Source organism: Euleptes europaea, chromosome 6, assembly GCF_029931775.1.
Source record: "Euleptes europaea isolate rEulEur1 chromosome 6, rEulEur1.hap1, whole genome shotgun sequence".
Taxonomy (NCBI): Eukaryota; Metazoa; Chordata; class Lepidosauria; order Squamata; family Sphaerodactylidae; genus Euleptes; species Euleptes europaea.
In genome coordinates, this window is record NC_079317.1 from 107,016,188 (window position 1) to 107,041,526 (window position 25,339).

At 46.6% G+C, this 25,339-nt stretch overlaps 1 protein-coding gene across 1 annotated transcript in view; it reads right to left on the minus strand.

The window, feature by feature from the left end:
* The window catches only part of SPEG (striated muscle enriched protein kinase), a 144,146-nt gene that overhangs the window by 12,150 nt on the left and 106,657 nt on the right, over window positions 1–25,339 (minus strand). Inside the window, exons 16-35 of the mRNA XM_056852175.1 lie at window positions 24,583–24,789; window positions 23,094–23,217; window positions 20,644–20,816; window positions 19,983–20,095; window positions 18,213–18,381; window positions 17,420–17,513; window positions 16,442–16,642; window positions 15,636–15,696; window positions 14,760–14,837; window positions 14,276–14,448; window positions 13,607–13,633; window positions 13,138–13,290; window positions 12,455–12,497; window positions 12,208–12,276; window positions 8,600–10,832; window positions 4,617–4,775; window positions 4,151–4,267; window positions 3,281–3,448; window positions 3,037–3,159; window positions 2,228–2,392 (exon numbers count right to left, since the gene is read on the minus strand). Of these exons, the coding sequence (XP_056708153.1) occupies window positions 2,228–2,392; window positions 3,037–3,159; window positions 3,281–3,448; window positions 4,151–4,267; window positions 4,617–4,775; window positions 8,600–10,832; window positions 12,208–12,276; window positions 12,455–12,497; window positions 13,138–13,290; window positions 13,607–13,633; window positions 14,276–14,448; window positions 14,760–14,837; window positions 15,636–15,696; window positions 16,442–16,642; window positions 17,420–17,513; window positions 18,213–18,381; window positions 19,983–20,095; window positions 20,644–20,816; window positions 23,094–23,217; window positions 24,583–24,789 (4,650 nt within the window). The remainder of the gene's footprint in view (window positions 1–2,227; window positions 2,393–3,036; window positions 3,160–3,280; window positions 3,449–4,150; window positions 4,268–4,616; window positions 4,776–8,599; window positions 10,833–12,207; window positions 12,277–12,454; window positions 12,498–13,137; window positions 13,291–13,606; window positions 13,634–14,275; window positions 14,449–14,759; window positions 14,838–15,635; window positions 15,697–16,441; window positions 16,643–17,419; window positions 17,514–18,212; window positions 18,382–19,982; window positions 20,096–20,643; window positions 20,817–23,093; window positions 23,218–24,582; window positions 24,790–25,339) is intronic.

Sequence of the window (25,339 nt, forward strand, 5' to 3'; positions counted from 1 at the left end):
TATTCTGGGGCAGGCCCTTCTCAGCCACAGAAGAGTGGAAATTCAAACTCTGACACAGCCAACTGAAGCAAGTAATATCTTCCCTCTTGAGGGAAGCTGTGGAGCAATGCCATGGGCTGGGATTGCAACCAGGTTCCTTTCCACTCTACAGTCTTCTAGCATTGCTGTTGCATTGCTCTTCTACTGTCAGGTGAAAGCAGAGTTATGTGTGGTTCTACCTAGCATTTGTATTTCTGTTAGAAACCTGCATCTTCCATCCACGTGCAAAGGCAAAAGTGGTTGGCACACCAACTGAGTAAGCCAGCTTAGGAAGCCTGCTGATTTGCCTTGCTCCCTTCCCTGTTGTGCCCCCTGCTCCCCCCACAGCTTGTCAGATGTGAAAGGCAACCTTCTCGTCAGTCAGTTTTAGCCATACTGCTAGCTTCTCTTAGGCCATTTATGCTTTGCTGCTCTGCAGACGCACAGTTTTCTGCCCCGGGTCTTAAAAGCCCTATGCATGGGTGGCTGTTCCCCCCGAAGAAATTCCCAAGTTCTTCAGAACTAATGGGGGAGGGGTCACTGATGTAGCCGTTTTTAAATGGCTCCCCCTTTTTTTGTTCACCCACGGGCTCTAGCGATAGATGGCTAGATCGCTAGTTTAAAAAAAGCACTTGCCTGGGCATACACATTATCCCACCCCCACCCGCAAATACTGCTGTGTGATTAGTTTGCTTTCAAATGCAGAGAGAAAAGCTGATACTCATTGTTGGTTTCAGGACTCACTCTCCCCCCCCCCCCCCATGTCGTTCTCACCCCATATGCCTATGCTGGAAACCAGCATCCTTGCAGCTTCTCTCTCTCTCTCTCTCTCTCTCTCTCTCTCTCTCTCTCTCTCTCTCTCTCTCTCTCTCTCTCTCTCTCTCTCTCTCTCTCTCTCACACACACACACACACACACACACACACACACACACACAAACACACACAGAGACGCTTACAGAAAGATTGTGCTTTTAGATGCCTTACACCCTATACCAGCTGAACAAAGGAATAGACAGACACCCCCCCACACACACATACACTCACGCCAGTCGAGGGGAGGAGTTGGAGAGAGGGGAAAGGCAAGTGGGAGACAAGAATATGGACGAGGGAGGAACAAGCAATCATGGGTGTGGAGAGAGAAACCCGAAGCTACAATTAGTCACAGAAGTTGCCTCTATTAGCCTTGTTTTGGGATTGGGACTAACTGTAAATTCGTGCTAAAACAGGTTCTTGAAATGCTGAGGAAAGAGCAAGGTGGCTGCAAAGTGACTCCTGAAGGTTGCAAAAACCATGAATAATGCCAAGGAAGCCCCGAAGCAGTGCCATGGGGATCATGAGGCAAAGTACTGAGCATAAATGGCCTTAGAGTCTAGAGGCAATTTTCGGTAGCACTAGGTAACACCTACCTTTTTAAAGTGACACTAGCAGTGTTTTTCATTGCTGTTCATTATTAGAGGTGAAATTTACAAGCAGGTACTAATAAGCAAAATACAACATCTTAGATTCTATAGGAGCTCACACATCCCGGCTCTTTAATTCATAATCTTATCATCTTGTTTCTTCTTAAAGATCCCACAATTTGCTCTTTAATTTTTAACCAATCTTTTAGTGGCGATGTTCCTCTTTTGCAGAGGAATTTAATCATGTTTCAAAAACGTCTACACTAGCAAGCAATTCTTTAAAAAGAATGTGTTCATGTCCCCATCCCTCCTTGCTGTAATGGATATTTTAATTAAACGTTTCCTGATTTCATTATCTCTATGCAATTGGAGCTGTTTAAAAAGAATCGGACAAGGGACTGCACTGCAGGTCCCTTAAAAGTGGCAGTGCAACCAGGAAATGTCAGAGGTATTACTCCACTCTTCCTGATGGGTGCACCAATAGAACTTTGTCAGATTACACTGGACAGGTTAACACTAAGGACAAGTTTGAGACAAAAAGTATCACTGCAAATCGGTTTTGAAAAATATAGGAGTACAACATGGAAAACAGTGGGCTGCTATGGTTTGATATCAATTGGATTCTTCAAGATAGCTGCATGAACAAATGATGTCAATTCCAGACAAAATGGCTAGTGTGGAAGCAATCCAGACTGCAGAAAATCTGGGCTTTATACTACGTGGCAAGCACATTCCTGCAAATAACAGTCTGATCATCTGGTATGTTGAGACTGAGCTGGGGGTTCAGGATTAAGACCAAATTCTCACCTGCACTCTCAATGAACACCTTCCCTGAGGGGTTGCTATAGGGCCCTTGTCCAGCCTTGTTGGCACAGGCAACGCGGAACTTGATGTTGCTCCCAACTGGAAGATCCGTTACATTGAAGTAGCAGTCAGCAATGCCTGAGCTGACTATTTTCCACTCATGCTCCCCTGGGTAAGGAACAGAAGGGTATCAGTGGGATGTACATTCCTCAGAGAGAGGGGCCTGGTGTTCGATATGTGCCTTTGGGATTCAGTGGTCGTGGCATGTAAGAAACTGCTCTTTTCGGGTAGAGTGGATCAAGTCTTGAGTACTCCCACCTGTCTAGGTAGATGAAGACCGCTGGCTCCTGTTCTCAGATCTGGGCTGACTCCATACATTACTTGGGTAGAACACAAGGAATCTGGGATGGGATGGGAGAGCAGAGGGCCTTCTTTTACTGTCTCGATGCACCATGGGCTGTTTTGGAGTGGTCAGCCATCCAGTGAATAGGGTAGCATGTGACATGTATTGGCTGTACTGTAGGTTAATCAGAGGAATACTGCACATAAGGCCAAGGGGCCTTATGGTATCCTATATAATCCCTGAAGAAATGTGCAGATGCATAGATCTGCCCAGGGTGGGGTACAATGACCACTCAAGACCTTGATGGGAGGAGAAAGGAATAACTTCCAAAGGAGCAGTGTTAGGCACAACGTCTCGTAAAGCCCCAAAAGGGAGCAAAAGAGAAGAGACAGGAACTCAGACTAGGCTACATAACTACTAGTCTCTGTAAAGAAAATGGAAATTACTGCCACATCTAGCTGATGCATACCATCCATCTTGCGTTCCAGCATATATGTGCAGGGTGCCTGGCTATCTGCTGGCCTCCAAAGAACCAAAACTGTGTTCCTGTACTTCTGGGGGATTTCTGGAGTGCCTGGTCTCCCAGGAAGCCCTGTTTGGAGTGGGTATGAAAAAAGACAAAGTAATTGATGTAATTGATAGCACACAAGATAGGGAAAGATACACCCAGAGATGTCTGGGGGTATCATAAGACACCCTCCTTGTGCTCTTACGTGCAACAGATATTGTGCAGGAGCTGGTGGCAGTGCCCAGGGCATTTGTAGCATGGCATTCATACAGGCCTGCATCCTTCTTAGAGGCTTTAGAGATGGTGAGCAGCTGGCGGCCGTCTTTACATGCCACAATGTTGAGAACACCCTCTGACACAAGGGCACACTTATCTGTGTGAGACAGAGGAATATTCAGCAAACACAGCCATATGGGACACACCAATATCATTCATACAATGCCCACTATACAATGTTCCATCCTGAACTCTGCTACTCCCTTTCTATGTAGTTTTTGCTCAACCATGTGAGCTTCAAAAGAAGCAGGAGTATCTTTGTGCTGGTTAAACCCACAATGTCCCCACCCCAATGCAGTTAAATTGGCACTTCTGGATTCCAAAAACTTGCAGCTATTTGGGTGGCAGGTAATCCCAAACATACAGGACCTGCACCATAGAGATTCAAGGACAGAGTGGTTCCACCTATTTTTTGTCATGGTCCTGTTATTCAAATGACATCTTTAAATTCAGTCCAGGAGCTTTAGGCTGCGTGTCACTTAAGTTTATTCTTAGCTCTGTGTTGGTCTACCTTCAGCAATATTTCTGTATGGTTGTTTGACAGGATGCCTGTTTGGCCACAAAGGTGGGTGTAGACAAAAATTCACCCCCAGGAATTATGAGACTCTTGGTGCTTTCACACATGCTAAATAATGCATTTTCAATCTACTTTCACAATGTACTTTAACGATCATTTGCAAGTGGATGCTGCCACTTCACACAGTAAAACTCAGATTCAAAGTGCATTGAAAGTGGATTGAAAGTGCATAATTTGGCATGTGTGAAAGTGCCCGAATTCTCCTCATGATGCACAGCCTACCTTTCATCCACAGTATACGGGGGGCAGGGCTGGCAGCAGGAAGGCAGCAGAGTTGCACTGCTTCTCCTTCCAGCAATACCTGGTCCTTCAATTTTATGTGGAAAACTGGAGGGAAGTCTGGATAAGAAAGTAAAGGTAGAAGTTACAAATGGGAGGAAGCTGTGAGATATCGCAAAGATGGTACGGTAATTAAAGATTTGGTAGGCATCTTTTCATAGCTTCAGGGGAGAATGATCCTTTGAACGGTCAGGTGCAGGCTACAGATATACTGTAGCCCTGGAGAAAAAAAGTTGGAGAGGACACCTGAAGCTCTTTGGGGAGCTGGATCAAGCCTTCATCACTCTCGTCAAATGCTTCCCCAGAATGGCCCACTCCAATTTCCTGAGTAGTTGTAACTCTCTAGAAAAGCTGGATAGGTCCTCCCACTGAGCCAAAACTCTCTCACAGTCCCATCCAAGAGGCTTACCTGACTCGCTGAGCATGTAGGGTTGGCTCACAATGACCACGCCATCTCCTCTCAGCAGGCTGGCAGGAATGTTGGGCTGTGATGCAACTTTGTCTTTTTTGGCTCGGGACATGTTCCAGCGTTCCCAGCGAGAACCACGACGCTGGCCATCACTGGGAACTGCAGGAAGAAACACGTGAGGGAGGGATCATTCTCACCCTACCCAAACTGGTCTATGAAATGGATGAAATCCATTTGACACCATGCTGGCTTTCCCTTGCTATCTGTTCCCTTGCAAGATCAGACACTTGTAACTCCATCTCCCAAGGCCTCTTGCCTATTCCAGGTACCCAGTTCATTCTTCCCTCTTGTTCTCTTGCGTATTAGATTAGATTTATTAGAATCTAAGATAGTTGAACCCCAGCACCTCTTGTGTAGATAAAATGTCCTTACCGTATAGAATAAATGTTTCAATTCATAGACATTCAAGGGAAACTCACTACCAAAACCTCAAGGAAAAAAATTCATCAATTGAGTTGTATGTAGTTCTTCCTTTTTAAAAACCATTCAGCCTCCTAAAAATGGAACCACTTGTTTCCATAAAGTTAGAAAATTCATTTATTTCAGCCTTGCGGACACAGATAAATTGTTTCGTTTGAGCAGGGGGCTCCTCACCAGAATTTAGCACTAGAATAATTTACTTTTGGTGCTACAGCTCAGTCATGAAAAGCTAAATAACCTCTGACCATTTAGAGAATACTACCCCTCACTAAGGCCAGTAATCTCAACTAGCCTCCAAATGTCTGGGAACATTGCCCAGGTTTGATGAAGGACAGAAGAGAAAACTGGGTGACACCGAGAGAGGCTCAATAATCATGTTTTTACTTTTAGAAATTCACTGACAAACAGCCCCTCAAAGTAGGTTTACCACCCTCCAGGTGATGGCTGGAGATCTCCCGCTATTACAACTGACCTCCAGATGACAGAGATCGGTTCACCTGGAGAAAATGGCTGCTTTGGCAATTGGACTCTATGGCATTAGGCCCCACTGAAGTCCCTCCCCTCCCCAAACCCCACCCTTCTCAGGCTCCACTCCCAAAATATCCAGATATTTCCCATCCCAGAGCTGGCAACCCTACCTCGAACAGACCCATAAAAAGGCTGGCCTGGCAAAGTAAGCCACAATGAGGCTTATTGTCTGCCATGGAGGACGGGCTTGGTCGCATCATTGCCTACTTCACACGTGTGCCATTTTTCTAAAAATGTTAAGTAATGTGGCAAAATACTACCCCCTTCACAAAAAAGTGAAACTCAGGCCTATCTTGCACACGCAGCAGAATGAGGTATAATTTTGAAGTGGTCAGAAATGGCTGCTCCGCTTCAGACTGTGTATGTGCAGTTAGGAATAAGCGAGGCAAGTTTATTCCCCAACATTTTGAGCCTACAAACATCTTTGGATTTTTTTAGAGGAGGTGGTAACTGCCACCCCAAAATGGCTGCCAAAGAGGCGGAGCTAAACCCACAATGGCTGCTACAGGAGTAGAGCCAAAAGGAATACCTCCCTTTTTGCCTGGCAAAAGAATCACACGCTTTCTGAAAAGCTCAGAAGCAGCATGTATTGAAAAAGTCCAAAAAACAGCCGAGATGAAAGGAAGGCTCAGTCTCAACCAATGAGTTCAAACTCAGGTGCAAAGGGAAGGCAGTCTGAATGATGCCCCATGTTGCCTCCTCTCTGTTTGGGTTGCAGCCTGGCAACAAAACCAGCTTTCACACTCAACTTCAGTGAGGTGCTAGGGTGGGGTTGCCAATAGGATTGCCAACCTCAAGGTGGCACCTGGAGATCTCCTACTATTACAATTAATCTCCAGATGATGAAGATCAATCCCCTTTGAGAAAATGGCTGCTTTGGAGGGTGGACTCTATGGCATTGTATCCTGATGAGATACCTCCCCTCCCCAAACCCCGCCCTTCCCAGGTTTCACCCCCAAAATCTCCAGGTTTTTCCCAACCCCGAGTTGGCAACTCTAGTTGCCAACTTCCAGGTGGGGCATGGAAATCTCCTGGTATTACCACTGATTACCAGACTACAGAGATCAGTTTCCCTGGAGAGAATGACTTCTATGGAGGGCAGAATCTGGTGTCTTCTACACAGGGATGGGATTTTGTTGTTTCCCTGTTGCTGATGTAGTTGCAGATTAAGTGCAGCAGCAATGGGGCTTCCACATGGCAGTTTTCCCCACAGTTTCCCTGCCTCAATGCCGTGGAAGTGACCACCCCCCTTCCCTGGGGATAGGGTTGCCTCACCTCCAGGTGAGGGCTGGAGATCTCCTGGAATTACAACTGATTTCCAGACTACATAAATCACTTATTTATTCCTCTTCTCCAGGAGAAAACTGCTGCTTTGTAAGGTGGACTGCATGGCACTATACCCTACCAAGGTCCATCCCTTCCCTAAACCCCAACTCTCTCAGGTGCCACCTCAAATCTACAAGTATTTCTGTACCCAGAGGTGGCAATCCTAGGAGGGGAGGGACCTCAATGGGGTATAATTCCATAAAGTCTACTCTCCAAAGCAGCCATTTTCCCAGGGGGAACTGATTGCTGTAGTCTGGAGACAGGGTTGCCAGCTCCAAACTGGGCAATACCTGGAGATTTTGGGGGTAGAGCCTGAGGAGGGTAGGGTTTGGATAGGGGAGGGACTTCAATGCCACAGAGTCCAATTGCCAAAGCAGCCATTTTCTCCAGGTGAACTCATCTCTATTGCCTGGAGATCAGTTGTAATAGCAGGAGATCTCCAGCTAGTACCTGGAGGTTGGCAACCCTATCTGGAGATCAGCTGTAGTTCTGGGAGATCTCCAGACCTCACCTGGGTATTGGCCATCCTTGCCTTTGCAGAAATGCAGAGTGCTAATGGGCAGCTAATAGGCGACACGGATTCCCACCAAGTAAAGCTTGGTCTACATTCCACAGACAGATGAGGTAATTTGAATCATCATATTACTTGAATCATCATATACAAGCTTCCCTTCCAAACACCTGACTGTGGGTTTGAATTTGAGATTAAGATTTGTTTTTAAGAAACCCAAAATAAGTAAAGAAGGTGATACAGTTTTTTTTATTATATTTTTCTCCCTTCTCAACTTTGATGTGGGGGGGGGGGGCTCCAACCCTCAGCACATAATGGTAGACTTGACCACCAGTGCTCCATGAACCTGCCTGCCTAATTGGGTCTGCTCTGAAATGGCATAAAGGGGTGCTGAACAGTTTCTTTGCAGTACACAGTAGTTTTTCCCCCACTGTAGATCATGGCAGTAATTTTGCAGAAATGCTCAGGCCCTTTCTGCCCCAAATTTATAGATGGATTGGTCTAACAGTAAAGTCAATGAGCAGAAACATTTTGCAATGTACCTATTGTTGGACTATACCATTTCAGACAGCAGGGAGTTCAAATGCTTGAATGCTTCCTGTATATACAAAACTAGCATGTCAAGGAGGCTCTCTCTCTCTCTCTCTCTCTCTCTCTGTGTGTGTGTGTGTGTGTGTGTGTGTGTGTGTGTGTGTGTGTAAAGTGCGGTCAAGTTGCAACAGACTTATGGAGACCCCAGCAAAGAGCTCCCAAGGCAAGTGAGAAGCAGAGGTGGTTTGCCATTGCCTTCCTCTGCAGAGTCTTCCTCGGTGGCCTCCCATTGAAGTACTGACCCTGCTTAGCTTCTGAGATCTGGCAAGGTTGGGCTCTACCATGCCGCCTTCCCTCCCCAAGGAGGTTCTCTGTCAGCCTTTTCCCTTTCATATTTGATTAGTGTATTTTGAGAGTATTTCAGGTCAGGAAAGATTTAAACATTTGATCCCATTTGTAGTCTAAAATGGCAGAGGCCAGCAATGTGGTGCATCACATGGGGCTCCTTCCCACTTGCTTTAGTTTTAAAGCTAGAAGCCCGAGGTGATGAATCCCCTGCACCATCTTCTTTACGTATATTCAGTTTGCCCCCTGCCCCAGTGCTCACCATTGCCTGTGGATGATTCAGACTGGAAGGACTCTGTGGAAGGGACAGTGGCAGATTGGGCTGCCAGCTGGTTCTGTGGGATGCCCACCTGGCGTAGATTTTCACCTTCAGAATTTGCCCGACGCAGCTGAGAGAGCAAAGGAATTCTCTTCTCAGGCTGTCTGATATGGTCACCGGCCACGGCTGTATGGTCTTCATCAGCATGCTGCTGCGAATGGCTGCGTAGGTGTGTGGAGAGACGCCCCATGGTGGTGCCAATCTTCCTGCGTACAGCCATGACGGGTGACTCACTGGATCCTGGTTCTGACCCTGGGCTGTCTGAGTCCTTTTTGTCCTTGGACATCAGGCCCCTGGGAAGCCGCTGGCCCTGGACTGTGGCTCCTCCTCCTCCCTCCTCCTTGATCTTCCTTCTTTCAGTGGGGGGCGTGCGTCGGAGTCGCATTGACATCCTGCGAATGAAACCGGTTTCTTTCTCCACCTCATGCAGGTCTTGTACCGAGCGAGAGCGCTCTCCCAGGCGCCGAGAGGCCACAGTCTTGGACAGCTCGAGTGGAGCACCCACTGGACTGGGCCGATAGATGCCTTCTTCTCGCACCAGGGGCCCAGCCAGCTGCCGCTCCTCTGACCTGGAAAGTAGTTTACGGCCCCTGCTGAAGGAGCCTTCCCGGCTTCTCTTGAACTTGGCTTCAAACACCTCTTCAGAATCAATGTCCAGGATGTTTTCAGTACTAGAGGAGTGAGCTGGGACAGATGACTCTTTGCCAGACATCTGAGCTGCCACCTTGGCATAGACAGCAGTGTGGGATTGCATAGCCGCTGAGGAACTTTGGGGTACACTTTCTGGGGCAGCAACAGAAGTGTCTGTTGCCTCCTTGTGAGCTGGAAGCATGATGGACTGCATAACCTCGGCATAGGCAGAACGTTTGGGTGCTGAGCTGCAAGGAGTGGGTGAAACTAGTGCAAGTGGTATTGATTCCCTTCGGGGAACTATGGCTTTTACAGATGTTGGGGTATCAGGTTTGGTGAGTCTGGCCAATGGCTTGTCCTCAGAGCCCCTAGTTGTTGGTCTCCTCAAACCAGGCCTAGTACTAGGCTTTGTTGACTCTTCCATCTCAGGGGTGGGTGGCTTGGAGGGAACCTCATGCGGTGTGTGTGGTCTGGACTCATTCAAAGCTGAGAGTGACGGTGTCTCTTTTAATCTCTGGGCCTCAGTGTGTGCCAAGGGGATTTCTAGTGGTGCTCCTGAGCGGCGGTGCAGGATAACAGGCTCCCCATCACCTTGGCTGAAGGAGCTGCTCTTTTGGAGGAGGCGCCCCTCAGGGGGCAGTTGCTGAGGAGCTGCCTCGCTAGACGCTGCACGCACCATCTTATGTCCAGGGGACAGCTGTTTCTCCAGCCTGGGAGGCCTCGACACCTTCTTCTCAAGGCCAAGTGTCTCTAGCAGGGGTCCACGCAATCCACTTAATTTGCCATCCACAGGACTGCCACGTAGCAAGCGTTGGCGCATAAGCTCCAAACGCTGAGTGTATTCTTCCTCAGGCAAACCACCCTTCCTGTGGCACAATGTTCCAGGGCTGGGGCTCCGATGGGGCAACTCCATGGAGGCTGCCTTGATCAGTTTTTTACGGGAATGAGACTGATACTCGGCTTCATCTGAGGGAAGGCTAAGCAATAGGGCGCTATCGGCAGAACTGCCACGACGCAGCTCCCTCTTGTGTGAAGTCTTGTCTGATGCTTCTGGGGAATCCAGACTAGAACCTTTCTTCAGGGCCTTCCTGGGGTATTCAGATCTCTTCCTGGTGTCACGAGCCTCCTCGTCAGAACAGCCAAGCTCCTCAGCCTCTGTGGAGCGCTTTCGTGGCAACATACCCTTCTGCCTCCTGACAGAAGACTCCACCTCTTCCTTTCTCTTGGTGTCCACTGCAACTCCCTGTCCTTCATCCTGCCATTCCATGGACGTACCTTCTTCATCCACTGGAGCACCATCTGGGCCCAGAGGCTCATCATCTGTGGGGATCTCAGTGAGAGACATGCGAGAACCAGAAAATTCAGGCTGATGGGGCATGGGGATATAGGGCAATTCTTCTGGGTCATCAGAGTCAGAAGATGAGGACAGCACTGAAGTCTCCTTGAGAAGGCGTGGCACAGCAATGGACAAGTGGCTAGATGTGTCCTCCAGAAGCTCAGGGATAGGCCGTGGCACCATGTTGCACTTGTAACTAATCTGGGAGCGCTGGGGAGAGAAAGCATATTTGAGGTGAGGGAGAAACGGGCTGGGATGAAAGCCCCCATCACGTCCCCACCTTTTATGACAAGGCGTTGACCTCTCAGCTTCTGCTGACATATCCAAGGACACTGCCATCCCTTGTTGTAGGGGCCAGGAAGCACACAGGCAGTATGATGTGCTAGGCTCAGGAGAATGTATGTATGTGCGTGTGGGGGGGGGGGTTTCAACCACAGGGTAAGGATCCTTTCATTCAAAGCCATAAAGGAACATTGCTTCTTTTTTTTGCAGAAAATGAGAAAACTATGGTCTTTCACATGGACCCATGGGAAACTGGGACAAAATCATAAAAGAATAATGCATAGGAGGAGGAGTGGTAGTGCGATAAATAAGAACTTGAAATATTATTGAAATATTGGCTCCTCTTGTATATCAAAAGTTTGGCATATGAGTATTTAAAGGTAAAATTGAATGACTTATTCTTAAAAAAAAATGTGTAGAATATCCTAAGAGTTATATGGAAGATCTGACTTTGTGAGCAGGATCAGGACTAGGTGTTGAAACCAAGCACCCTGGTTGATTACACAAACCTATTTTATTTTACTTACTTTATTTGTACTTCACCTTTTCTAAAACTACCCATCATCTAACCTCATTAGGCTCCCTTCCACGATTTGGTTTCCTTTACAAGCACCCAGCTGTCCCCCCCCCCGCTCCATTACTAGTTTATCCCACCATAGACTGAGACATAGCTACAGCTCCCAGTTCCTCACCATCTAGGCCCCCTTCCTATGTGCTACTGCTTGCCCTCCAAAATGCTTATTGTGCCAAAATTGGCCCCCCGCCAAAACGTCTCTCATCATTTATGCATGGGAGTTTTACCTGAGGTTCGTTGCTGGCTAGACCCACACTTTTCATTTGGGAATCTCTGCCCCAGCAGTCTCCAAACTCAAATCAAGTCCCACCCCTTTAAATGCTGCTTTGTAATTGGCTTACTTCGCAGTGCTCACTGTGAGAGAAGATTCCACCCCACGCATAAAAAGCATTTTAAGAACAAAAAAACAAAAAACGGAGCAATCTGAAAAAAGTGGGGGAGGGGGAAGAAATCAAAGCCTCGGTTTTAAAAAGCCCTTTTTCTGCTCAGAAAGAGCTCAGAGGAAGCAGGAAGTGTGTGTGTGTGTGTGCGTGTGTGTGTATATATATATTAAAATGTACAGTAATACAACATTAAAAAACAACCTTCTTAACAAACAAACATCGACCAATACTTATAAAACCTATAACTTTCTAAATAATCACTCTCTTTATGAACCACCACCCATAGAATCTAAACTCTTCCACTGCTGCCAGCCAATGGATTTTCCATCTCCAGCTTCAACTTTACCTGCCACCTCCTACGGGATATGAACAGCTTGAGATGATCCGTGCTGATGCTCTTGCCCTTTGCCAGTGTCTGGAAGGAAGGAAAATGGAAGCAGAGACAGTCAGAAACAGCAGCTTTTGTTCTAAGTAAATGTGGCAGGAAGCTGAGCTGGAAGGAACCCAACCCCCCAACTCCTCCAATTTTCTCCTGCCCAGACAATCATCTTCCTCCTCTCCAAACCAATGTGAGTCTCACCCACTGGACTCACCTTGAACCAGGGATGTTCTAGGGTCTGCTCTGCATTGGGCCTCCTGTTTAAAAAGACAAGAAGAAACCAGGGTGTGCAAGTGGCATTCACTAGACTAGTCTAAGAGAAAGATATGTTTAGAGGTTCCCATTGTTCCTCAACAGCAAACCTTCCCCCTCCGGCTCCCACTCTCTCAATCGTCTCCTCTATAGGAAGAATTGTTTGGCCTGACTCCTGCTTTTTTCCCAACACACCTTGTTCTCCAGAGTCTAATCATATGACCCAAAGAGCAATTTTCTGGTGTTTTTTTTAGGATGATAGCCTCACTGTTTGGACAGAGTGGTATTACTGACCTATTTCCTAAAGAGTTATATATTTCCTAAAAGATTATATCTCCAAGGAACTTGCTATCATACGCAAAGAAGTCAGGGTGAGGGTATTTGATGACTGGGGGAGCATTGCCCGCAAGGAATTGGGGGAATCGAATCTCTTTCCATCTGAGGAGACGGAGGACCGGACCTCTACTTGTGACCCACTGAGAGGCGTCTTTCCCTTTCTTCCCCGCCAGAGGCCTGAGTTCCGCTTTCTGCCTGGCTCTACACAGGAGGGTGAGAAGGAGGCAGGTGGGAATCTTCCTTGAGTCACAGCCGATGGAGGGCTCCCATCCCGCCCCAGGAGGAACTTCACAGAACCCAGTTACTCACAGGTGATCATTAACCAGCACTTTGATAACAAAGCCTTTTGCCTCTCGCGTCAGTCCTGTGAACATGCTCTCCTCAAAAGCTACGTTGTAGTTGCGGATGTTCATGAGTGTGGTCTTGTCGTTCTCACCCACAAATGGGGAGATTCCTGTAAGGCTAGGAAGGGGGAAACAGTCAGAAAATTCTCAGCAGAACACCCAGTAGGTAAGTCTGGGGGCACATCCTCTGAAGATCCTGTGCCCAGCATGCATGGGTGCAGGTGTGGAAATTTTGGAAGGACAGCCTTTCAAGGCTTCCCAAAACCCCAGTTTCCACCATGGGCTCAGTGGCGGTAGGCTCTGTGCACAGCACTGTGGCAGGTGCATAGGGGCGGAACAAAAAGACTGCGGCCTCGCTCTTTGTGGGACCTGTAACATGTAATTTGGAGGGTATGGGAAAGGCCTGGACAAGCCTAGCCAAATCTGAGACTTACCATAAGTATGTGATGACTCCCACTGGCCTGTAACAAAGAGGAGAGACAGAATTTCAGGGTTCACACAGGACACATCCTAGGAGCCAAGTTACATAGATTTTTTGGAACCTATGCTTGGCAATCACAAGAGAAGATGCCTCTGGCTAGAAGATTATGTAAGACCACAAGATTTTCTGGGGGGTGAGTCCACAATGTCAGGCCATTCTAGTGCCTGCACTGTTTGGGTTTGCCTAGGGGATATTAAGAGGGTAATGTGACATGCCTTCATGCCCCAACTGGCCTCACACAAAAAACTAGGTGTGTGTTGTCCTCTAGAAAGTGGCAGATCCTGATCTGCTGGAGTCGTGAAGTAGGCCACATAATCTGTGCCTCTGAGACACCTCTATTTTGACAAGTGGGCACACATGTGCCTAATGTTCTCCATGCAAGCCAGCAGTCAAAAGTCCAACATAAATGCCCTGTCTTTCTACCCTTAGCAGTCCTAGAACACTTTCTCACATACAAGCTAAGCATATCCATAATCTCATAATATTTATTCTCTGAACATGCTCGATACCCAAACTCAGGGGTCCCCCCCTCTTTAGCATGCTCCTTTCTGATACCTTCATTCAGAGACACTTCAGGTACATGCACAGACACATATTACATCAGGCGGGTTCCTCGGTTTACCAAACATCGGTGACACTGGAGACGGGGCTCTGGCTGATGATCTCAGGGCTTACAAATTCAGGGGTGCCGTACTTGCAGTACTGTGGCTCGTCTGGAGTCAGTTCCTGGGCATTGCCAAAGTCACAGATCCTCACCTGATCACTGCCTGGTTCAGCCAGCAGCAGGTTTTCAGGCTGCAGAGAAGAGCAGAGTGCAGAAGCAGTAAGGAAAGTGCCCCAAGTAAAACAGCTATTAGTTGAAGTCTCCCACAACCCTGAAATGTGTGGACCTGAAGCAGGTTCTTACAAGTGATAACATCAATAGCCAGACATCACATGAATCCAACGGGTTGGTTATAGTTTATAGTTAAGCACTGAAGTATTTATTGTGCTGCTCTTGTAACACCATAATGGTCCCAGGCAACAAACAGGGTAATCTACAGCCCGGCTGAGCCAGACAGACAGGAAATGTAGATAAGGCCCAGGACATGCTGGGATGGGCTCACCTTAATATCAAGGTGCAGGATGCCGTGACGGTGGAGGTAGCTGATGCCCTCCAGGACTTGCCGCATATAGGAGCGTATCTGCAGGAGAAATAATCCAGGGGGAAAAGTCATAGTAAGTTATGATTATAAAGAGACCTAATTAGCTTCACATATACTGACTGGGGAAAACTGATGCCCTCCCCCAACTGTGGAAGAAAAGGGGGAATAAAACCCAACCTAAAAACAGAAGCTGGGTACCCAAGGTTGGGTGAAAAGAAAATATATATAGGTCTATGTGTAAATATTGAAAGTATAATTTATTAGAAGCGCTATGTAAAATTTAAAATTCTTTAAAAGCATTAAAATAGCACAATGGCATATCCTGAGAGTTAGTTAAAAAGGGTTAGTTAAAAAAGGGTTAGTTAAAAATAATGGTAACTAACCCATTATTGTTCTCTCTTTTCAGACAACATATACACATGCCTGGTTGGGTTTGAACTGTTTGTATTTGTATGCATTATTGTATTTCTGTGTATGTGTGCAGGCTTAAGAAAGTGTTTTAATTAACCACTGATGAAGGCCCCATAGGCCGAAACGCGTTTGGTATGTGGTTACAGTCATCAGGGTATGCCATTGTGCTATTTTAATGCTTTTAAAGAATTTTAAATTTTACACAGAGCTTCTAATAAATTATACTTTCAATATTTACACATACGGTAGACCTATATATTTTTTCTTTTCACCCAACCTTGGGTACCCAGCCCTCTCCCAGCTGTCATTACAATGAATGGCTGCTATACTTCCTTAGACCACCTACAGCTCCTGTCTGAAACGTGCAAGCTAGATTGTGAGCAGATGGAGCCAGAGTCTGGGTTGTTTACTACTATAGTCACTCACTTCAGATTCGCTCACGGAGGGTTTTCTTGCTATCCGCTCCAGCAGTTCGTCTCCTGTGCAGCTGCACATTCTGTCAAGGAAAAGAGTATGCATAGAGAAGCAACAGCACTTTCCAACCCTGTGCATTATAGGACCCTAAAGCTACCAAATTCCTTACAGTGGTGTCCTTCCAGGAATCCCAAGTGTAGGAACTGCCCACACATTCCTGACCTTCAAGTAAGATCTTCATTGCTGGCCCTGCTCTGACTTCCTACAGTTGCAGAGATGAGTTTGTCTGCTCCTAGGAGCAGGGCCTTGTCAATTGTGGCACCCCAAGTGTGACTCGCTGCCTGATGCCAGATCTGATTGATGCATTTCTTGCATCAGATAAAGAGGTTGTTATTCACCTAGGTGTTTAGTTAAATGATTGGTTGGTTTACAGTGTGGATTTCATTTGAGTGGTGAAGTTGATTAGTTAACTCATATCTTGAAATTTTTAAACAGCATATTTGCTAGGTATAATTTGGCTTATGCATAATTGTTATTTGGCATATGCTTTTTATCTGCTCTTATTGGTGTTTTATCTGTGCTCTAATGTGTGCTTCCATTTGTTCTTATATAGAGCATAGTAGCTGATAGTTCAGATTGTATCATTATGGTTTATAGATTGTTCTACTGAAAATGTGGGGGGAAGGATTTATTTATGTATGGTAATGCACGTATACTGCCCCAAGAAACTTTGGGGCTGAGGTGTAGGATGCAAACAAATAAATAATTCCACAGACCAAATCCCAAGGTCCCTACCGGGTCCCACAGACAGAGGATACAGCTCCATGACAATGATGATAGCATTCCTCTTCTCAAAGGCATCGTGAAAGTAGACGATATGCTCGTGGTCCAGCTGAGCTAGGATGCCCAGCTCACGGCGCGCTGATTTCTTGGCCTTGGCACGGCAAGGGATGAACTTGGCAGCAAAGGCCAAACCAGAGCTCTTCTGAGACACTCGTCGAACATATGAGAAAGCTCCCCTGGGACACGGGCACAGATCACTGAGTGAGAAACCATATCTCTTGCTTCTCCACTCGATTAGCTGAAATGAAGTCATCCCTGCCTTGACCCAGCTGGACAAAGGGAAGAGCAGGGTATGATGGGGAAAATGAGGGGCATTTGCCTGGAAAAATGGTCCAGCCCATAACACTCTCTGTTCCTCACAAGGAATCTCTTTCTGAGGGAACTGAGGGAGAGGATTCCACTGAAGAGGCTTTTCCCATTGTACCACATTAACTGTTGGTAAAGGACGGACTCGGCCAAAAAGATGCACAAGGGGTCAGATGGGCAACTGTATATCTCACACAAATATAGTGGTCTAATGTGGAATTGCTGCCACCACCATCTCCAGTCAAGTCATCTTATTGGGTGAAGCATCACCCATAGTTTTGGGAATACAGGCAAGCCCTGTTCTTGTTGGTGTTCCCCATGAAGGGAGATAGGTAACTCAAAATAATCATATTTGTACACAAAGAAAGGCAGGGAAGGAAGAGGACACCACCACTGTCTCTATGTGCAAATTCCCCACATCTGTGGCTGCAGATTTCCTGTGCTGAACACCTGACAGATCCAGTGATCAATAAGCTGCATGATATGGCCCATCACTGAATTCACGTTTGTAAATCTCACTCTAACTCCCACACATATCCTGGAAGCAAGATGTAGTTGCTGGGCCATTCTCCACCCACCCAAAAAAAGTCTCAGCCCAAAACAGTGATACATGTTGTTCTCCCCCAACCCTCCCCAGCATGCATTACCTGCTGATCTCCTCATGCACATCATAATAGTCAGCCAGGTGACGAGTGGTGTGTGATTCCTTCTCTGCCAGTGCGGCATCAGCATCTGGTGCAGCTAGAAAGCAACATGGAGCAGGGGGAGGAGAAACGAATAATATTCACTGGACAAGCCCTGCACCACCTACCTGCCCCCCCCCGACTTACAGTTACTTATGCACCTTTAGATCTGACTCCCAACAAATGAAATATTTTGCCTCATGTTGGTATGACAGAATGAATTCCATGACTCCTGAAAAGGAACTCAACTATCTGGGATTCTGGAGCTTGAACGAAGAACCTCATGGTATGAGGCTGAGACTTAGCTTCGTGAGCTACCTTTGGACTGGGTGCACTCAAACTTCAGAGATTTTCAAAAGTGTCAGGAACCTGCAATAAAGGCAATATGTCTGGAAGGTAGTATGAAGCTCTAGACTGACTAGGGATAGTACATACACTACATACATGAGGCCGGGCCTACTGTTCTTGCGAGAGCAGAAGTGATGTACATTTGTTCATTGACTAATAAAAAATCACATTTGTTATTGTCATTATTATTAGGAAAACTAATAGTAAAACTAATGACATTCATTAAAATATGTTATTCTGGGGCCTCGCTGTCTTCTTTATACTTGAAGCAGATTTCAAAGGGGGAGAGAATCAGAGATAATGCAACTGACAAAGATTTTTGGGGTAGTTCTGAGTGCTATCCGATATTTCCCACAAGTTGGGTTACACTAAAACCTGCACTCCTTAGGGCTAGTAGTATGACACGTACCTGCACGAACGACAAGCTCGGCCTTGCAAGACACTTCTCCAGCCAGGTTGCGTGCAATGCATGTATAGACCCCACTATCTTGCTCTGTGGTGTTCAGTACAACCAGTGAGCATTCACTTTCTTCATACACGAAGCTCAGGTGGTTGCTTTCAGTTAGGAGCACCTCATCCTACAGAGGATATTTCATTAAGACAAAGCATTGGCAGGCATAAGGTTAGAGGAAAGATCTTTTATTATGTTCCATTGTATGGTTGCCCTTGAGACACCCGCCCAATGCTACCTAACCCTTTTCCCCAAATTCTTCCCCTTCTAGAACCTCTCCACTTAGTTCCATTACTCATGAAAAAATCATGACATTTGGCTTACCTGTGCACTCCTGCCCTGGAGAGCCACTTGGACCTCATGCTGCTGCTGACTGGCCCTGGAGCTATTTTCTCAGACCTGTCTGGCAGTGGCATAGGAGGAGGCAATAGATGAGCCTACACATGTCGCTGCCACTGGCCAGATCTGAGCCAAGCTGCCCTGTGCAGGGGCCACTTAGCTCAGACCTAGCTGGTCATGGCATGGGAGTATGTGATGGGTGAGTCTGTACGTGTCATTGCTGGATCTGAGCTGAGCTCCTCCTCATGGGCCGCTCAGTTTGGCAGACTCCAGGGCCATTTTAATAGCCCAACGTGGTCTTGGATACAGGGGAGATTATGTCAGAAAAGCCCGGGAACGATTTCCACAACCCTATGCCTGGCAGGGGTAATAGCATAGCCTGTCGATCAGCATCACAGTAGAGAATGTGCACAACCACTTTCAAGAACACTCCTAACTACATCACAGAGGGCCAAGAAAACTTAGACTAAGGTCATTTATGCATGGTCGCTTTAATCTCCTTTATTCCCCGTTTCAGCCAGGATCAAATTTTTAAGTATGCACGATACCTCATTCCTTGGAAGCTCAATGCTGTTTCGATGCAAAATGAACCCAGCTTTTCCCATTCCTCTTCTGGCCCAAATCAAACCGTTCATCCTGGCTCATTCCGGAGTCACAGAGCGTGCATACTCCGTTCTTGGGTTGAGTGTACCCGCACCATCACGCCCCACCCTTTTCCAACCCCCTCCTCAAAGCAGAATGCTGATGGCTAAACAGGGGGGGAAAGAACACTGGCTTCTCTCACCGCCAATCACAAAGCAGTGTGTAAAGAGGCAGGAATTCAAGTGCTTCCTGCGTCCTGCTACCTCAGAGCTCTTTCTGAGCAAAAGAAAGGCTTTTTTAAAATGAAGCTTGATTTCTCTCCCCCCCCCTTCTTTCAGGTAGCTCTGTTTTTTGTTTTTTTTTCCTTAAAATTTTTTTTTATGTTCCAGTTGGGTTTGGGGAGGGAAGGAAATCTTCTCTCACGGGGAGCACTGTGAGGCAAGCCGATTACAGAGCAGCATTTAAAGGGGTGGGACTTGATTTGAGCTTGGGAGACTGTTTTTCTGTATTCATGGTTCGATTAGCACACAGTTTTGTCCCTGATCATTCAAGCCAATGCATACAGTTTCCCCCAACCGAGGTTACTTTAATGTGCGATGAACCCAGGTCCAAGCAGGGAGATCCAACCCATGCATAAAAGACCTAAGAATGGGCTAGGACTGATGGGCATTAGCACCACTGAGAGGCATGGCTGAGATACAGGGGATCCAAAGGACAAAACCGAGGGGGGCAGTGACAAGGTAGGCATGGCTGAAGCTTAAGAATGTTCCTCAGCCACAGGTAGCCCCAGTCTTGGCCCACACTCACCTTATACCACATGATGTCTGGAAGAGGTTTGCCCTCTACCACCACGGCAAACTGTGGTGTCTCACCCACCCCGACTTCAATGTCTTCCATGATCGATTCAAAGCAGGGTCCCTCTATTGAAACAGAGGAAGATCCGTTCAGGCCCCTAAACCACCCAAGAAAATGATCCAGCTAGCTAGCAACAGCTGCCTATCCTGGTTCTTCTCATGGAGATCTCCAGTCCTCTCTCCTAGCCTTATATAAAAGCCTTGGACTGCCCCACTCCAGAGTGGCAGAAGCTTCTGCGGTGACAGACTTCACACTCTCATAATGCATGGGGGGCTGAAGGAATTATTGGAAGGCACATGAAACGGAAAACTTGCTGAAGCTAAGCCGGTCTGGGGGTCTGGTCAGCACCTAGATGGCAGAGGCCCTTCTTCCTGGGAACCTAGTTCCATAATGGGAAAAGGTTGGGATATAAATGAAATAAATAAATAAAGATTGTGGCTTGTGTGAAAAGTCCTGCTTACTGATTATGAGAATGCTTGAAATGCCTAGGTGAGTCTCTAATCTCATAGATAAGAATTTGGAGCACAATCTTTAGAAGACACATTGTACTCAGAACAGAGACTAAGGATGAAGGTGAATGGACAGTGGTGGTGTGGTTCTGAGCATCCCATACCTGCCAGCTCCAAGCTGATGAAGCAGTGGTCATATCCATGCTGGTTGCTCACCTCGCAGGTCAATTCCCCTACATCACCTTTGCCAACCCGGAAGAATCTCAATGAATGCTGGTCATCATCAGGCATACTCATCTCCCAGTTGGGGTCATTGTCTTTCAGCACCACACCAGACCTAGGAGAGACAGAAAAGAACAGCATGTAGGTGAAAGATAAAGATGACTACCACTGCAATACCTGTTGATGTAACTCTTGCATAATTAAACTGTGGAACTCCCTGCCCCAGGATGTCGTGATGGCTGCCAACTGGGAAGGCTTTAAGAAGGGAGTAGACATGTTCATGGAGGAGAGGGCTATCCATGGCTACTAGTCAAAATGGATACTAGTCATAAGATACATGCCTGTTTTCTCCAGGATCAGAGGAGCAATGCCTATTATATTAGGTGCCGTGGAACACAGGCAGGATAGTGCTGCTGCAGTTGTCTTGTTTGTGGGCTTCCTAGAGGCACCTGGCTGGCCACTGAGTGAATAGATTGCTAGACTTGATGGACCTTGGTCTGATCCAGAATGGCTTTTCTTATGTTCTTATAATCAGCTGTTTACCACTTTGCATTGGCAATTGCCTCCGTGGCTTTATAACATTTTCTCCCTTTCCCTTTTTTGTTCTTTTCAATTAATGAAAACCATTATTTAAAATTACTTCCAATGTTATAATGATCCAGAGTTTACAGTAAAAAGGATCATACCATGTAGACAAAAGTTTTTCCCCCTGTATCTAAAAACAATAGAATGCGTTCTTGCTTACTTTCCTCCACTAATTTAATAATACCCACTAACCTTCTGTTAACTCTCTGAGGAACAGACACACCACCAACTGGCCCTTCCTATCAAAGCCAGATGCCTCAGCAATAAGAACACAGCTAACATCTGTTGAGAATCTTATTACTAAGTTCTAGCGGAGAAGTACTTCATATTTCATGAACCCTGGGGAGTCATATCATGGCTCTTTAGCCATTTTGATAACATGGAAACAAAAATATTAGCAGCATGAGAAGATATTGCAGACCACCTGACGTGGGATTTATATGATATAAACGGTTTGTAAAATAAAGATTTATATATTCTGTAAGGTTAACATTGGAGAATATGTTGCCAATTGTTCTGCTCGTCTTCGTTTTTCCAAACCCCACATCATCATTATTGAAGGCTGCTTCACATATTATATTATTGTTACACCTAGAATGTTAATGTGAATTAGACAAACATGTTTGCAGCCATGTGTTTCATAGAGGTGCGTTCACAAGGTAGCCACAATTTCCCAAACCTCCCGGTTAAGTGTACACTTAGGGCCAAATTACATGCTCATGTTTTTAAAGAGCTGGGTCCAAATTCCCCACACCCAAGTCAGGTTCCCCCAGCCACACAGCAGCTGCAGGGAATGGCCTTTACAAAATTAAAAAGAGCTCAAACAGGCTTGGAATGCCACCATAGGGGTGGGGGTTCCTTCCTCCCACCCCAAGCCATTTTCCTGGGCCAAAAGAGAGCTGGGGGGAGCTATTTCCCCATTTTTGCTGCTCTATGCGCACAGAATACTCCATGTGGAGCAGCAAAAATGGGGAAACAACTCCAAGTGGGAAAATAGCTGGGGTCTGGGTCCTTAAAACTCTTTAAAAACATGAATGTGTAGATTGTGAGCCCTTTAGGGATACTGAATTTAACATTTTGAATGAGATTTTTATAACTCACCCTGAGCTCACAGAGCAGGACAGGCTATGCACAAAAGTGAAAGACATATATAGCTAGGAGCTCTCTCTGCAGCCTGTTCTGGGACATGTCTCTCTCTGGGTCTTTTCCTTCCCCTTTTCAAATTGTTACCTAACAATTGACATCATGACAGATCATACAGTCTCTTTGATACCACTTTAACTGGGTATTCTGCCCAACAGCTTGCCAGGGGAACAGTGAACTGGATTGTGAGGGTTCCCAACCTCCCTGTGCAAACTCCATAAAATCACTTGCTCAGACGGTCATGCAGAAACAAGGAACTTTATTGGAAGCTTCAGGTTAGTATAGGCCCTACAATGGCAAAGTTGCAAGTGCTAGCAATTTCACAAAGACAGAATTATAACCCCTACAGGGAAGCAGATGTCAAATGCATGTTATGGGAATCTACGAGATAATTGTGCATGGTACAGGAACATCAAAGATCTCAGGAAGCTCGTTATTGCTATCTACACACCAAGGCCATAGCTGGTGGGAGGGAGTCGGAGAGAGCAAGGGAGGTGGATGGTGGGAAGAGACATTCCAACCTGGGGCCTGCTGGACGCAGCGCCTGAACCAAAGAAAGGCAAAAGGCCTGGACTGCTTTTATGAGCCCAGGGGGGGAGCACACAAAGCAAAAGCTTACAGACCCTTACATGGATATGGGAGTGTAACTTGGGGGCTGTCCTACCTCCTCCAGGTGACAGCAGCCTCTACATGGTTGAGAGTTACAGTGACGTAGACTGGTTGCCCTTCTACAGCATAGACCACATCCGGTTTGTCCAGGACCACGGGAGCCTCTTCTAGGTAGGGGCCTGCAAGCACAGCCGCCATAGCAATCAAAAGAGCAATGTAATTGGCAGGAGGGGAGGGGGGAAGAGGGGATTTCCCAGTTCCCAGCTCTCTAGACTAGATTTTATTAGAGACCATTGATCTGGCATCCTTACTTGGGAGATTCTTTCCAGAGGATGTTCCTGTATATTTCCTGATCGGTTGCATTTAGTGAGTGGGTTCTAAGCTACAACTCCAGAACCAGGTTAAACATTTTGCCAAATGGTGCCATTTCCTTGCTTTCAGTGGGCAAACCTCCACCAAAGCACCCCTGTTCCCTGATGGTGCTCAAATGAGTGGTAGGAGAAAATTGGGGGGGGGGTACCATGGAGAGTGATATCACAGGTTTTGACTGGATATGACGTCAACGCATCACCAATGCCCCCAGTCTCCCAGGGGTTACAGGCACGTGCTTAACAACCCTAATTCAGACCACAGACAGCAAGTGTTACTAAAAAATTTTGATTGCTTATAGGATTTCCTCTAGCATTCTAAAGAAACAATTTATTTTATAAACCTTTGTTTAATTTGTGCCGACTTCACCCTGTGTGGAGGCCTGGGTCTTTCAGGCAAGCTACTGAGTAGATAAACATTCTAATCCTTATGAAGATGCTAGCCTAGGAAAGGGACACCAGAATGGGGTTAACATTTCCAGGAGACCCTCCAGAATGTCACAGTCCCATAGGCTCCAGTCCTTTTCCATGTAGAAGGAAAACTGCCAGAGAGGCAGGAGGCACCGAAGGATTTAGGTATCATAAGCAATTTTACATTTCAACGGAGAAGTACCGGTAGTGTAGCCTCAAAAATGCTGTAGACAGCAAGCAATTCCCCTGAGAGAGAAGGCATTTCTGGCTCTCTGCCATGGGATTTGGACAAACAGTGACAGCTAGTAGGTTGGACTTTTAATCTTTTGTACTGCAACTTAAGTAAACTCAGCATTCTAATTATAAAAATAGCGTAGACAGGAGCAAGAGGTTAAAAATGCAACATTTTCTTCTCTGATGATGCCTCTGATGCTAATCACCTACTTTGAAGGGCACTTTGCAAAAAACATGTGGGCCATTTGGGTTTATTTTAAACACAGCAGCAGCATAAGGTATAGTTTGTCTCTCTGCTCCCATCAACTTTAATGTAATTTATTTCTCATGCTGTCAGATTACACTCACAAAACCAGCCGATAACACACAAATAATCTGTCCTTGGCCCTGACCTTTCCTCCTGCCCACCCCGCAGCAGTTGCTTGTGGGGTCACTTGTCCTCAGTTGTAAGGGAGGGGGCTGCTTCTCTTCTTTTTCCCTCCTCCCAGTCATATCCACCTTTCCCTTTTCTCAACTGTGATGCCATCTTACCTCGGTCAAGGAGCTGCACTGGGTCACTGGGAGGAGAGGGCTTGCTGTTGGCCTTGGCTGTCGATGTCAGGACACGGAACAAGTACCGGATACCCTTGGTCAGAGCCAGAATGGTATAGCTGGTGCCACACACGCCCGTGGCCAAAACAGTCCAGTGGCTGGTGCCCAGGATCTGCTGTTGGAGAGTGTAGGTGACAGAGGCAGGATCTGTAGGGAAGAAGAAGGGCATTCCCATACTAAACCAAGGAGGGTCTGGACACTGTGTTCACAGTTAGAACTTCTGCAGTTAGGGTTGCCAGGTCCCTCTTCGCCACCGGCGGGAGATTTTTGGGACGGAGCCTGAGGAGGGCAGGGTTTGGGGAGGGGAGGGATTTCAATGCCATAGAGTTCAATTGCCAAAGTGGCCATTTTTCTCCAGGTGATCTGATCTCTATCGGCTGGAGATCAGTTGAATTAGCAGGAGATCTCCTGCCACTACCTGGCAGTTTGCAACCCTACTTCTGCACCATACTTGACTCCTGCCCTTCTCCAAACCAGCACTTCAGTGTTGGGGAGTCGGGATCAGCTCACAAGGCACTGGGAAAAGCCAGCCTATAGGATCAGCCAACAAAGCCTCTATAGGTCCCTATAGGGTTGAGAGGCCCTGATGCTACATGACCTCTTTCCTTATAGTTTAGTTAACAATCCCTTTGTTGGATGTCATTTTCTCAGTAGAAACAATAACTAGGGCTATGTTTGTATGTTGTGTTTCTTTAGG